This window comes from Suncus etruscus, chromosome 12 (assembly GCF_024139225.1).
Source record: "Suncus etruscus isolate mSunEtr1 chromosome 12, mSunEtr1.pri.cur, whole genome shotgun sequence".
Taxonomy (NCBI): domain Eukaryota; kingdom Metazoa; phylum Chordata; class Mammalia; order Eulipotyphla; family Soricidae; genus Suncus; species Suncus etruscus.
Window position 1 is genome coordinate 76451440 of NC_064859.1, and position 14384 is coordinate 76465823.

The 14384-nt window shown below is 47.2% G+C and overlaps 1 protein-coding gene across 1 annotated transcript in view; it reads left to right on the forward strand.

Annotated features, from left to right (window-relative positions):
• Positions 1-289: 289 nt before the first annotated feature.
• The window catches only part of GREB1 (growth regulating estrogen receptor binding 1), a 69119-nt gene continuing 55024 nt past the window's right edge, over positions 290-14384 (forward strand). Inside the window, exons 1-4 of the mRNA XM_049784551.1 lie at positions 290-630; positions 6377-6496; positions 8136-8312; positions 14153-14335. Of these exons, the coding sequence (XP_049640508.1) occupies positions 474-630; positions 6377-6496; positions 8136-8312; positions 14153-14335 (637 nt within the window). The 5' untranslated portion in view covers positions 290-473. The remainder of the gene's footprint in view (positions 631-6376; positions 6497-8135; positions 8313-14152; positions 14336-14384) is intronic.

The following is a 14384-nucleotide window of genomic DNA, read 5'->3' on the forward strand; positions in this document are numbered from 1 at the left end:
GAGAGGTGCAGGGTTATTCTGTTCTAGGGAAATGAACCATCCTTTGGCTGAGGTTTCTAGGGTGTGAGAGAAAGAGAGTTTGTGAGTGTCTGAGAGAATCACATCTCAGGAAAAGCCCGGTGGGGGCTGGGGGGGGGGGGGAGATGGCCTGTGAAACCTGGGGATGACTAAGCTGATTTCTAGTAAAATATTCCAGGAGGTGTCAGACTCTGCTCTTTGTGAGCTAAATTAGAGAAAGCTGTGACTTATATAACTTCCTGCAACGCGGGGCTGTGTAGCTGTGGCTCAGAACTGCTCTCAATCCACTCTGCAGAGCTGAGGACCTGCCATTGATTGGAACCCACAATTGATTAGAACCCACAATCAATCTTTCTGCCCTCCTCCTAGCAGGTTTACCTTCCACCTTTGGGCCTTCTCTTTAACTGCCTCTGAAATGCTGTTTTAAACAGCAGACCCCGTTGCCTCTTTGGAAGATGGGGAACTCCTATGCTGGACAGCTGAAGACGACACGCTTTGAAGAGGTTCTGCACAACTCCATCGAGGCTTCCCTTCGCTCCAACAGCCTAGTGCCAAGGCCCGTCTTCTCCCAGCTGTACCTGGAAGCCGAGCAGCAGCTGTCGGCCCTGGAAGGTAGGTTCCTCCTACACCCCCACCCCTACCCTGGCTGCTGGTATTGGCTGCATCTTGTGGGGAGCAGCTCAGTGCCAAACTCTCTTTCCCCTTTGCTCTGCTCTCCAAATGTGGAATCAAGCAGATGAGAATTATTATTTGAAGAAAGTTGCATTTAACTTCTTCCCTGGGCTCAAATGAAAATAAATTTCAGCCAGAAAGTGCACAAGGATGAAAATGATTTGTTGGAATAATAGAAGAAAGGAAGAAAAAGAGAATTGCCCTTACATGGGATTGAATTGGTTGTTGTGCTCTTAGTCAAAGTCATGTTTTTCTTAAACAGGTCTTTAAAATTTCTTAAAACATTTCATTTGAAAATTTGTCAACATTTCTTTTAAGATTACAAATGCCTTTAATTCTTTTTTTTTTTGGGGGGGGGGGGGCACACCCAGTGGTGCTCAGGGGTTACTCCTGGCTCTATGTTCAGAAATTGCTCCTGGCAGGCACGAGAACCATATGGGATGCTGGAAACCAAACCCGGGTCTGTCCTAGGTCAGCCGCGTGCAAGGCAAATATCCTGCCACTGTGCTATTGCTCTGGCCCCAAATATATGTTTTTGTATATATGTAAATATATATTTCCCCTTTGTCCTGTAACTCATATGTTTATCAAGTTGAGGTAGTTTCTTTTTGCACATCAGCCTTCAGATGTTTTGAAAAACAAAAAAACAAATCTCATGAATTTCATGGGTGCCAAAAATAAATAAACAGTTTTCCTTTCATGATGGGAGAGCCTTAAGTGGGCTTCATTCTCCAAAGGTGAAAGTGGGCGGGTGTCCCCAGCTTCAACCAATAATTATAGTTGTGTCTTTTTATGTTAAAAATATATTCACAGTTTATGACAGTCACAGTATATTGGCAGTTACTGCTGGAAGTTCTTGGCAGTTTTTCTTTTCTTTTCTTTTTGTTTTATACTCAGTAGTGCTCAGTTCTGCCTCCACTGGCACTGGGTAGACAGATTGGGTGCTGGGTTTGATAGAACCCTGGTTGTTCCATGCAAGGCAAGCACCCTACATACTGTGCTATCTCTTCAGCTCTCAGGTTGTTTTCCACTTGTTACCTTTTTGAGATTCCACTTAGCTGTTGAAGGAGGGTGATGAATTACAATGAATTTAAAGAGAACAGGGGCCAGAGAGCCAGCTAAGGGACTTTAGTACAGGCTTTGTATGTTCATGGCTCAGAGCTTGAACCCCAGCATTGTTAGGGTTATCCCTGGAGTCCCTTATCACCTCCAGGTGTGGCTTTGTTGACCTCCAGCTCTACAGGACTTGAGCAGCACCCAATCTGAATACCCTGCCTGTGCCCCCTATCCACTCCCCCAGCACTGCTTGGGAGCTTCCTAAATAAGAATATCTGATGTGTTAGGGCTGTTCTGGAAAGGCTGTGGTGTGTATGTCAGTGGTTATGAGTGTAGATAATGGAGCGGTGATGGTGTGTGTGTGTGTGTGTGTGTCTAGTGACTATGGGGTGGGTGGGCTGGGGGTGGCACAGAGGGAATAAGGTGTTGGTGTGAAGCTGGTGGTAACTATTTCTGGCTGGGGGCATTGTTGTCACTGTAAAAAAAAATTCTCAATAAATTAGCCTGTAAGTGGTGACAGCCAAGAAGCAAAACTACTGGATGTGACAGGAATGGACCAGAAATTGGGACATTCTAGAAAATTTCATGGCGCTCCTATTTACATGACAATCAGTCTGCTGGCAGGTGGGCAAGCAAGTGGCAGCCACTGAAAATAGATGGAGAATGTTTTAGAGACTGGGCTTTTGGCTAAGATGCTTGAGGAATAGAATGGCCATTCTCTCTTCATTTTTTGTTTTTGTTTTGGAGCCAGAGCTGGCAGTGCTCAGGTCTTACATCTGGCTCTGTGCTCAGGGAGCAGTCACTCCAGGTAGAGCTCCGGATTATGTGGGGTTCTGGGAATGGAATCCAGGTAGGCTGTATGTAAGGCAAGGGTACTTCTTACAATAACAAACAGCTCTGTTCTTCCTGACAAACTAATAATTGTCAGGATGATTAATGACTTAGCACATTTGAATGGAATCTTAGAATCTGCAATGGCCTCCACCCCCACTGTTTGCTTCACATTTGGGAGATGACTTGAGAGCAGAACCTGAGCCTCTGTTTTAACAGTTCTGTCCTAAATAAGGAGAAATGAGGGGTGCCTTAGCTGTGGGGTATATAAGTTTCTTTTCCACCTCCCCACAGGTTAGCTGTTCCTCATGTTTCAGATTTCTATGGTCAACTTTTCCAGCTGCATCTGAAGGCGGCATCTCCAAAATTTTGACTTCCGGGAGGCCTTTAGCTGCCTGTGGAACTTGAGCTTGCTCTCAGGAGCAGCTTTGAGGCTTCTGTCTCCTTTCTTGGGGCACAAGGAAGGTTCTCTGCTGATTGTTCAGTCATTATGTTGGGCATTATATAATCAGAGGAGGCTCTGTAGAATTTCCTCATTTGCCCAACACAGAATACAGCAAATACTCTGAAAATCTGTTTTTCTAGCATGAGAAAAAGAGAGGCAGCAGTTGGTGGGAAATGTATAGGGGGAGCTGGGCTGGGGAGGGGTTCAGCGTGGCCCTTCGCTTCAGCTCTCAATTTCTACCTCCTACACCAGGGCAGGCAGGTTGAGTGTTGTATCTGCTTCCTTGCTCCCAGGGTTCCTTATCTTATTGCCTTCCATCCTCAGACAATAACATTAAAGATTTTCATGACCCAGGTGCCTGTGGCCTGTGTACTGAGCTACACAAGGGTCTGTTAACATTCTCTAAATTTGTGAAGGTAATTCTGCTGGGTCTTTATCACGTTGTTCTCTAACTGGAGGGTCTTACCACCTCCTTCTTGAGAAGAATCTTTTTTGTTTGTTTGTTTGTTTTGGGCCACACCCATTTGATACTCAGGAGTTACTCCTGGCAAAGCGCTCAGAAATTGCCCCTGACTTGGGGGGACCATATGGGACACCAGGGGATCTACCCACGATCCATCCTTGGCTAGCGCTTGCAAGGCAGACACCTTACCTCTAGCGCCACCTCGCCTGTCCTGAGAAGAATCTTTTATGTGTCATTTTTTTTTAATGACCAACAAAACAAATGGAAAAGGTGTTTAAGTCTTTACTAATTAAACAAGATTGTGGGTCAATTTCTATAATTCAAGCCAATTCAAATGTCGCATAGTTACAAGAAAATAAAACAAACTGAGGGGTCAGAGAAATATTACAGCAATAGTACTTGCCTTGCATGCAGCTGATAGGGGTTCGATCCCCGGCATTCCATATGGTCCCTGAGCTCATTAGGAGTAACCCTGAGCACATAACTGGAAGTAAGGCCTGAGTATTTCTCAGTATAGCAGACAGGGAAGGAGGGATACAGGGAGGGAGGGAGGGAGGAAGGGAGGGAAAGAAGAGGTGGGGGAAGGGGGGAAGAGAAAAGAGAAAGAAAAAAGAAAGGAAAGTAAAGCATAGAAAAGAAAAAAGATCCCAGAAAGAAAAAAAAAATGAGTAGAAACATGAGAATGAAAAGCCCAGACCAGATTTGTCTGCAGCCATTGAAAGCCCTGCTGGAGGCCTGAGGAACACTGCACTTTGCTGCCCCAGCTCAGGAAGTTTCTTCCTGCTTTGTGTTGGCAGATCCCATCAAAGAGCCTGGAATGTCTCAGGCAGACCTTTGACCTTTAATCCTGCTTTCTTAGTGACTCCATTTTTGAGCTTTCTTTGCCTTTCTGCGGCTTCAGGTTTTCATTTTTTCCGGGAAGCTGAATTCCTGTTCTTGTCAGCAGAATCACCGCACAGACATTCCTGAGCACCCCCAGAGCTCCAAGGGCACCCACTTTCTCTCCTGTTTACCTGCACATTGGGGTCTTCAGCTTCCCCTCAGACTGTCTAGCTAGCCTGTCTAGCCTCCTGGTGTGGAGATAGTCTTGATCTCACAAGCCGTCACTCCCTGGGTGGTCTAGGGACCACTGGGGCCCCCTGGCTATCTGCACAGCCTTGCTGGCGCCAGGTTCAAAGGTGACTACCTTTTGCTCAGACCCCTCCTGGCCAGTGTTTAATGGCAGGAAGGCGGCAGTTTAAGGAATCTTGACTTTATCTCTTTGTGTTTCTGCCCTGTAATCTCCCAGTGCCTCTGGGTCCTCTAGGCCCAGGTGAGGAAACAGGAATTCTTGCATCCCTAATAGCTAGCTTTCCCACTGCAGCCAGCTTGAAAATTTCTATTTTTCTGTGCTTCTGGGCCCATAGGCTCCTTCAAAATGGTGACTTCTCTGAGGGTAAAGTGCAGTGTCCCCGCACTGATTGTTCCTCACAGTTTAGTGGGCCCTGCTCTCCCATAGACAGCCATAGCTCAGTGACTTTGAGTGGTACCATTTTAGTAGTACAAGGCCACAGGGAAAAAAGGGTGCCAGGGAAAGCTGACATTACTTTCTAGTGACCATGCAGTGGCAGACTCTAGTATGAAAACCTGAGTTTCTGACTTCCTGTTCCATCACTTCCTGGGAAACACTCTGTCATCATGAACCTAAACTCCCACCCCAATTCAGAAGCTTATTTGACCACAGTGTCAGGAAGTAAAGGCATGTCTGTGCTGAGTCCTGCCTCTCTGGCCAGTTCCACATTTGCCATTACTCCTAAAATACAATTTCACTTTAAAAAGAGCTTCCTGGGGGGCTGGACCAATAGCAAAGTGGGTAGGGTATCTCTCTTGCACGTGGCCATCCTGGGTTCGATCCCTGGTATCCCATATGGTCCCCCGAGTACCAGCAGGAGTAACTCTTGAGTGAGAGCCAGGAGTAGTCCCTGAGCATCACTGGATGTGGCCCCCAAAATAAAAATAAATAAATAAAAAGAACTTCCTAAAGTTCTTGTATGCCTGACTCTGTTCTAGAAGAGAAGGTGTGTGTGTGTGTGTGTGTGTGTATGTGTGTGTGTGTGTGTGAGAGAGAGAGAGAGAGAGAGAGAGAGAGAGAGAGAGAGAGAGAGAGAGAGAGAGAGAGAGAGAGAAAGAGAGAGAAAAAGAGAAAGAGAGAGAAAGAGAGAGAGAAATCTGGGTGGATTTGTATGTCTAAAAATGCATATTTTTGTTATGCCCATGTGGATGGATAATTGCATAGTGGACTGTCAGGCTCTGCCATTTAGCAGCTTATCCAAGAGAGGGGCACTTGGTTTTTTTAGATGGACAATGGTCTGTATCCGGGGCCTTCAACCTGGAGTGTGTAGTCCTGTGCTGGCCTGAGGGTGTAGAAAAGGTAAAAATCTCTCATCTCCCACCTTGGTTCTAACTGCTGGGCTGTGGACCATTCACAGGATAGGTGCTGGCCTGCAGGTCTTATGACTCTGGTTTCTCTGTTAGTTGCTGCCCCTCTGACATGAATGTTTCTCAAGTACCTGTTATGCACCAGCTTAGTACTTGTCCACGGATGATCCAGGCAGTGAGTCACAGCTATGCACATGCAGGTGCAATTCTGGAGGGCAGCTGGGACAGGCACCTGATTGGGAAACATCAGGCTGGGGCACAGACATCATGACCTTGGGAAAAAGCACTCTGGCTTGCTACTTAGCGAAGACAGCTGCCAGTGGCTGGCTCGGGTGTGTTGGTGAGGATCCACCAGGAATACTTGCTGCCTGCAGAGGATGACATCAAGGAGGGACTCCAGGTTAGGTAGAGCATGCTCCTGGGGAGCCAGATGAGCTTCCATTTTACTCATCCCAATCCTACCTCACGTCTAGGTGGCAGTCGAGTGGACAATGATGAAGAGGGAGAAGAGGGAGAAGGGGGCCTGGGAGCAAACTGCGCTGCCAACTCCTACCAGATGCACCCAGCTCCAGAGGGGTGCTGCACCACAGATGGTAAGTCGGCTAACCTGGCTGGGCACCCCCACCTCTACTCATGTCCCAGGGGCACAAGGTGTGTATGTGAAGGTTCTCTCATGCACCAGAACTATGGGTAGCAGACTGGCAACTGGATTTCCTGGTAACAGTGAAGTGGCAACTTCCAGCCTTGCTAAGAGGAGGAAGTTCATCCCTGCCAGGCCAGAAGTGTCTCTAGTGAGTCCCAGAGTCGTGAAGTTAACTTGGGCCATCATTGGGCCCTGCTCTGGGAATATGGAGATCAAGGCCCAAATCCAGTTTCATGGGAGCTGGAGCACAGCCAGTACAGGGCTTAGGAGCAACTCTTGCTAGAATGAGGAAGTTGGGAAGGACTCCTGGAAGTGAGGTTCCTTTCTCTGAGTTTTGGAAGATTGGTAGAAAGTAGCCAGGAGTCGCTCCCGGGTTTCGGCACCAAAAAAAAAAGAAAGTAGCTAGGAGAAGCTGAGGCATAGCAGATTGAGGAACGGCATGTACTGTGGCAAAGAGGAGTGAGAGCATAGCTCATTTGAGAGTTTAAGTCAGGGTCTGCTTTGTGGATAGGCCTGGCTTAGGAAAATAATGCAAGTAATAGGGAAGGTCCTTTGTGTCTGGTCTGTGCGTCTGGACCTGACCCTAAAGGTGGTCTGCAGCAGGGAGGGAATGAGCCTCCCAGACCTGCTTCTCCAGGAAAAGGGAAGCCCATGAAGTGGTTCTTTCGGGGGTGGGATTTCTGGTATCCAAAAGGTAAGAATCCCAACTAAATAGCAAGAATGGAAAATCACTCATGGTATTACAGTCATTTCAAAGAACTTCCAAATGCAGACAATGATTGCTCTGATAGCTCCTAGCTATTTCCTGCAAGAGGATCCAGAGCACAGAGCTAGGAGACTTGGATTTTTATCTTGACCTCAAGGAATGTTCTAAAATTCCCCACAACCAAAGGGGACTGCTTTCCCCCAACCTGGGAATCAATTCCACCTCTTTGTCTCCACCTCTCTGCAGTGTAGAGAACATTTCTTTATTTTTTTTCTCCTCCCCACCCAAGAACATTTCTTAAGCTCTCTGAAGTTCCCTTCCTAAAGCTGTATCAGATTTTTCAGAGAAGGCTTCATGATCTTTAGGGTTCTTTGAAATCATTATCTGAGTTTGTAACTGAGTTGGAATAAGCACAGAGACCCACATGTAGGGGTCCTTGGCCAAAGAAACAGTTGTTCTCCTCCTGTTCTTTTAACACCTCCCCTCATCATTTCTTCATGAGAGAGAGTGAAGGTCTCCTGATATAAAGGTCTTTTCCTGTCCTGGTTGTCCAGAACCCCTAGTCCCCTGGCAGTAGCCAATGTCCTCACATTCTCATTCTATTTGCTGGTCACCTGTTCCTCACACACATGAAACACAGGATAGGAAAATTACCAAGTAACTCAGAGCTCCCATAGATATATCTTATAGATGGTTTTTTGTGTCTTATCTGGGGACACTGAAGGTCTAGAATCATCGTATAGTACCTAAACTCTTCAATTCCAGCCTTCTTGCTGGAATACCAGTCTTCCCCCTAAGCAGCACATCTTAAGAGGAGGCTGACACTTGTTTGAAGCAGGATGCACCCCACAGCTAGACTGTCAATCCTGTCCTTCTTTCCTAGGATTCTGCCAGGCAGGCAAGGACCTGCGTCTTGTCTCCATTTCCAATGAGCCCATCGACGTCCCCGCAGGCTTTCTCCTGGTGGGGGCCAAGGCCCCCAGCCTGCCCGACCATCTGCTAGTATGCGCCGTTGACAAGAGGTTCTTGCCGGATGACAGTGGCCACAATGCTCTGCTTGGTGAGTGCCTCCTCTCCATCCTCCATCCATGTGTGCATGGGACAGGGCCTTTTTCTCTCAGCCTGTCACAGCCCCTTCATGTCTTTCATGTGGACTCTCCCCTGAGGCAGGGAATGCAGATCTGTTCCATTCTTATTTGGCCTGCCCTCTCATTTGAGTTTTAGGTACATGTATGTGTCACCCCTTACCTCAAGGACTACCTGTGCCAGGAATTGAGGTACAGGCCTGTCTGAGATATGAAGCATAAGCACGTTGAATGTGTGTTCTTCTTCTGGAAGATTCCTATCCCAAATAATGGCAGGCATCCTCCTTCCATTCCTTCCTTTGACTTACCATCCACCCTTTTAGAGATAGTCATTACTTTATTTTAATGTGTGTGTGGGGTTTAGAGGGGGTAGAAACAGCTGGACCCCAATTGCTACTCAAGAGGCCCAGTTCTCAGCCATCTGAGCAGAGGTTCAATGTAAGGATTTACCATGAGTGTGGGGTATTTGGGCCCTACAGTGCTGTGGATTACTAGGGTCACCTCTGTCAGGCCCAAGGGTGCTTGGAATGCCATGTTCTAGGGATTAGAGTAACCTCTGAGTCCAAGAGTTGGTCATTATTATCTCTCTAGCTTCTTGATGTTAATATTATTGTTTGGGGCTGGAGCAATAGCAGAGCAGCAGGGTGTTTGCCTTAGGGATCTGGTTCAGTTTCCGGCATCTATATGGTTCCCAGAGCCTGCCAGAAGCAATTTCTGAGCATTGAGCCAAGAGTCACCTCTGAGTCCCACTGCGTGTGGCCCCAAAAGCAACAACAACAACAACAACAAAATATTATTGTTGTTGTTTTGTTTTGAAGCCTCAGCAGTGATCAGGACAGTGCTCAGGGATTACTCATGGCAATGCCCAAGAAATCTTATATAGTACTGGGAATAGAACCTAGGTTGGCCACCTGCCAGGCAAGTATCTTACCTGTTGTAGTATTTCTGGTCCCTATTTGGGCAAATCCATGGGCTTATTTTCTATTTTTTTGTTTTTGAGAACAAGCAGCAGCCTAGAGCATTCAGTCCAGCAAAGAACCTGTTTCCTCTCAGATTTGCTGCGCTTTGCTGAAGCCTTTCTGGAAAGAGCAGGAAGGGGGACTGGGCAAGTGTTTGATCTGGGAGGGTTGGGGCTCTGCCTGAATTCCACTACTTAGTGACTGTAAAGGAATTGCCAGGGCAGTAAATCAAGGCGGCTCCGTGTCCTGAGATGTGGAGCCGGGAATCTTTCAGCTCAATCACTACCAGTGCAGTAATAGCTCCGTCTCCTCAGGCGGCGGGCACAGAGGAAGTTGTAGCTTTGTTAATTGCTTGCCAAAAAGCCATTGGAGGTGGGTAACTGGGGCCAGTGGGAATCACCGATGCTTTCTTCTTTTAAAATAACTTTATGCTCTCAGCTTGTACACTTCACGGGTTCAGTTTCCTGCAATTAACCCCGAGGGCCACACAGGACAAGGTGGGCCCCTGCCCTGCATTAGGGGCTTTTTAGTGACCTATAAAATGGAAGCTGTGGAGTATCTTGAGGGAAGTGATGGCTTTAACTTCCCGCTCTGTGACAGCCTCCAGAATTTATGAAGAAGGGAGTCCTTACTCTATCTACTTTGAATTCACTGAGGGGTTTTGTCTGGGTAAGAATGAAGATTTGTTTCTAAGTGTGTGTTTCCATGGGTGGGGAGGGGGGCAGTCATGTTTCTCCACTGGCTGAGAGCAAAGACATGAGAGAAAACTTCTAGCTGGACTCTTCCTGTCTCAAATGGGACGAAAGGGACTTCTGTTCATTCAGTGGGGTCAGTAGAGAAGCCTTTCTTGGTCATTGCGACCTGCTCAAGGGTGTCCCAAAATCCCCCCAGAGTCCACAGCTGCCCCAGGGAGAATTTAGATGCTGAGGTAGCAGTTCAGAGACACCAGACCTCAATAGCATTTTCCCTAATGTGTGTAGGGCCTACCAGAAGTGAGTTCATAGCAATAAGGGTGTCCAACGTACACGGTTCTCAGGAGAGATGGGGCTTCAGTGGACAGGACGCTTCTACACAGCCTTGAAAAGTGAAGGAAGAGCTGCCACTGCCTAGACAGATGCCTCCATAGCTGTTGCATAAAGACAGGAGGCTTGTCCTGTGGAAACTTTGCTGTGGGGCCTCTCACATGGGGCCTGTCGCCATGAACATGCCCAAAGTGCTGCCACAGACAAGCCTCAGGGACCCCTGGATCCCCCTCAGCTCTGATGGCATCACTTCCTCCTATGATTGGGTATTTCACCCTAATATTCAGCCTAAGCTGTACATTTTCCCCGCACTGTTGTTTGACCACAGTTACCTCCATAGTCAGATGTGTGAGAGGAGTGACCAGATTCCATGGGGGAAGGGGAGACAAGAGAATCAGCCAGCCCACCCCAGTCCCAGAACATTCTAGTTTATCTTTACCACTTTTCTTTCCAGCCACAATCCATTTGGGTGTTTTCAAATAAGTTTAACAGCTGATGGTTACTGTATAGACAGCTAGCTAGATTTAATTAAAAATATTTTCTAGGTAATGTGCTTTAATGTAGGGTTTCATGCATAGCACATTCCCTCACCACACCCTCTATCAATGTCTGCTTCCCTCCATAGTGTCCCAGTGTCCCCTACCCTCCTGTGAGGTAAGTTTCTACTAAAGACCAGTTCTGGTTTCTGTTGCCTTTGGGCATTAGTTATTCTCCTGCTTTGTTTCTTTATATCCCATTTATGAGAGGGTCTATGTTTGCTCCTCTTCCTCTAACTTCACTCAGCCTACTCAGATACTCTCTAGATCTGTCCGACAGCAGCAAATTGCTTTACTCTATCTTTTCATACAGCTGAATAGTATTCACTTGCATATTTGTACCATCATTTCTTTTTTCTTTTTTGGTTTTTGGGTCACACCCGGCAGCACTCAGGTGTTACTCCTGGCTCTTCACTCAGAAATCGCTCCTGGCAGGCTCGGGTTGACAATATGGGATGCTGGGGTTCGAACCACCATCCTTCTGGATGCAAGGCAAACACCCTACCTCCATGCTATCTCTCTGGCCCCTGTACCATCATTTCTTTAGCTACTCATCTGTTCTTAGACACTTGGGTTGTTTCCAGATGTTGACTATTGTGAATAGTATTGCAATGAACAGGAAAGTGCAGAGGCCTTTTCTGAATAGAATTTTTGGACCCTTGTGGTAGAAGCCAAGAAGAGGAATTGCTAGGTCATATGGAAACTAATTTCTTAAGAATTGCCCAGATTGTTTTTAAAAGGATTGGACCAGTTGACATTCCCACTAGTGGTGAATGTGGGTTAGATTCAATTTCTTTCACCTCACAGGCTCTGGCCTGCTTTTATTCAGAGTCATCATTAATACTGAGGCTTTTGGGGACTGGGCCGGTGGTCTATTAGCTGCACCAACACCGTTCCCTGAACATAAACACACTCTGAGGTCCAGCTCATGGCTGTGTCACCTCCTGAGTCTTTCCTGCAGACAGTATTTTGTCTGTCTTCCTCATAGCCCTCGACTTATTCCTACCAAGTATTCTTTGGGTGCGTAAACACAAACACATGTACTAAAAACATATGAGTCAGATTTTAAATGTTTTTAGGAACTTTGTCTGCTGACCCAGGAGCAGTGGCTTGACCCCAGACCAGCCTTATGTGGGGGGTAGGAGGGAAACAGTTGCCAACATCCCTAGAAAGATGCAGGGTGAGTCTGGCCATCCTGAAAGATGGGTTAGCACTTCCTGGAATTTGTGGGAAGTTGGCACCAGTCGGGTCTTTTTGGACTACAATGGAGGAAGGAGAGATGGGGCACCAGTAGTCCTTCAAAGTCATCCTACATGGGATGAGGGGTGGGGTCCTCATTCTTTGAGAGATGAACTCCAGTTCTAAACTCCCATCAGCTCAAGGTGCCACAGGCATTGTGCTCAGAGGCTGCTCACCTCTTCCCAGCTTCCTTTCACTCCACCTTTGTTCCTGCACCTGCCTGGGGGATCCCACCAGCTGTTGTCAACTCAGGAATGCTGATGATGTTGAGTGCATGGCTCAGGCATGGAGAGGGGCCAGGCTATGGAATGAATGCATCACACCCTTATCCACTTGGGATCATTACATGGCCTCTTGGGTCCTCAGGCTTCTTCAAAGAAGGTCATGTTGCCCTGACTAACTGGCTGTTATGCTGCTGTGTTTTGGGGGTGTGGACACACCCAGTAGTGCTCAGGACTTAATCTTGGCTCTCTGTTCAGGAATCACTCCTGATGGGCCCAGGAGACCATCTGGGGATTGATTCCAGGTCAGTTGTTTGCAAGGCAAGCACCCAACCTGCTGTAATGTCACTATGCTTCTTCCCCTGAGTGGCCTGTCTAGTTGGTGGTGAGTGATTTCTGTTAACTGGGCATGTGTCATCTCCTATCTGTCCCTCTAAAATCTGTTATTCCGTGTCTGACATTTCTTTGCTGCCGAGGTCTGTGCAGTGAATCAGAGTTCTGAAAGATTTAACCAAACCATACCTGTCCTGTGTCTAGAAAGGGAGATTTGTGCTTATTTTTTAGGACGTAGAAGGAATGTTAACTTCGTTCAAGGAGACCCGAGAATCAGTAGCTATCTCTAGCATGACATCTGTTTTCACCCAGAGAGGGCTTGAGTCTTCACTGATGTTTTTCTTGAGTGCTAGCCAGATGCCTTCAGAAGATTCTGTGTAGTGGCAGGGTTTACACACAGAGCTGCATGGCCTTGCAGCCTAAGTCAGAATGACCTTTTGAAACTTGGCAGCCCGATAAAGTAGTCTCAGCCTCAGGTCTCCCCCTCCCGGGGGCCTTGTACCCTGGAAACAAGACACACTTGGAGAAAAACAAGTTCTTAAGGAAGGGCCGAGGCAGCAAGTTGCAACAAGTATCCTCATCAGATAAAAGAGCCAAAACCATCTGACCTTTAATCAGCACTCCTAAGGCACAGAGCTGGAATTGCTTGGAAAGGTCTTTTCAAACAAATCCTGTGGAATTTAATAGTTTGTAGGTCAGAGGCAGTGGTTGTGATGCTGGGGCTTAAGCTGCCTGCCCAGAGCCTCACAGCTGCGGGAGCCTGTGTCCACTTCCAGAATGGTCCTTCTGGTCTGGTCTCTGATGGCAGGACCATACTCTGAGATGGCCAGATCTGTGGGACTTGCGTGCCATATTGATGTCTGTCCTGGCCATGCATGATAGGGTTGCCTTGACTTCTAGTCAACAACGTATGGGATCCACTTACTTCGATTCAGGCTAAAAATGTGAATTCTTAGATCACCTCCAAGGTCCATGGTCTCAGTGATCTAATGGCCTTGCTCTTCTATAACTGGACAGGAAATGGAAATAGTGGCAGATGCTATAAGTATCTGATCAGTGGAGACAAAGGAACTTCTTGCTCTCTGAAGTCTGTTCTTGTATTTGTTTTGTCACACTTAGTTATGCTCAGGGGTATGCCCAGCTCTATGCTTGGGGATCATGTCCTGTAGTGCTGGGAACTGTGTGGGATTAAACCCAAACCTCCTACTTGCAAAACATGTACTTCTAACCCTTGATCTATCTCCCAGGCCCCTCAATGTGTAGCTTTTGAAATCTGCCCCTAAACCATACTAATCTCTTTATGACTAGATCTTCATGTCCCTTCTCCCCATTTAATTGGCTTGATCCTTTTACCAGGACAAGGTACTGGGACCTTTTGCCCTATGGGAATTTCAAGTTGGGGTCCAGGATGCGACTACTGGCCTGTTACTGAGAGCAGGAATATATGAAGACTGTGGCGATTACCATACTTTTCTTTTTGTGTCCCCCATCCCACCCCACCCCAGGCTTCTCTGGGAATTGTGTTGGCTGTGGGAAGAAAGGCTTCTGCTACTTCACCGAGTTCTCCAACCACATTAATCTGAAGCTCACCACTCAGCCCAAGAAGCAAAAACATCTAAAGTATTACCTCGTCCGCAATGCACAGGGAGTGCTCACGCAAGGGCCTCTCATTTGTTGGAAAGGCTCAGGTGAGGGATGTGTGATGTGAGTATGTGTGAATGTGTAGTGTAGGAAAGG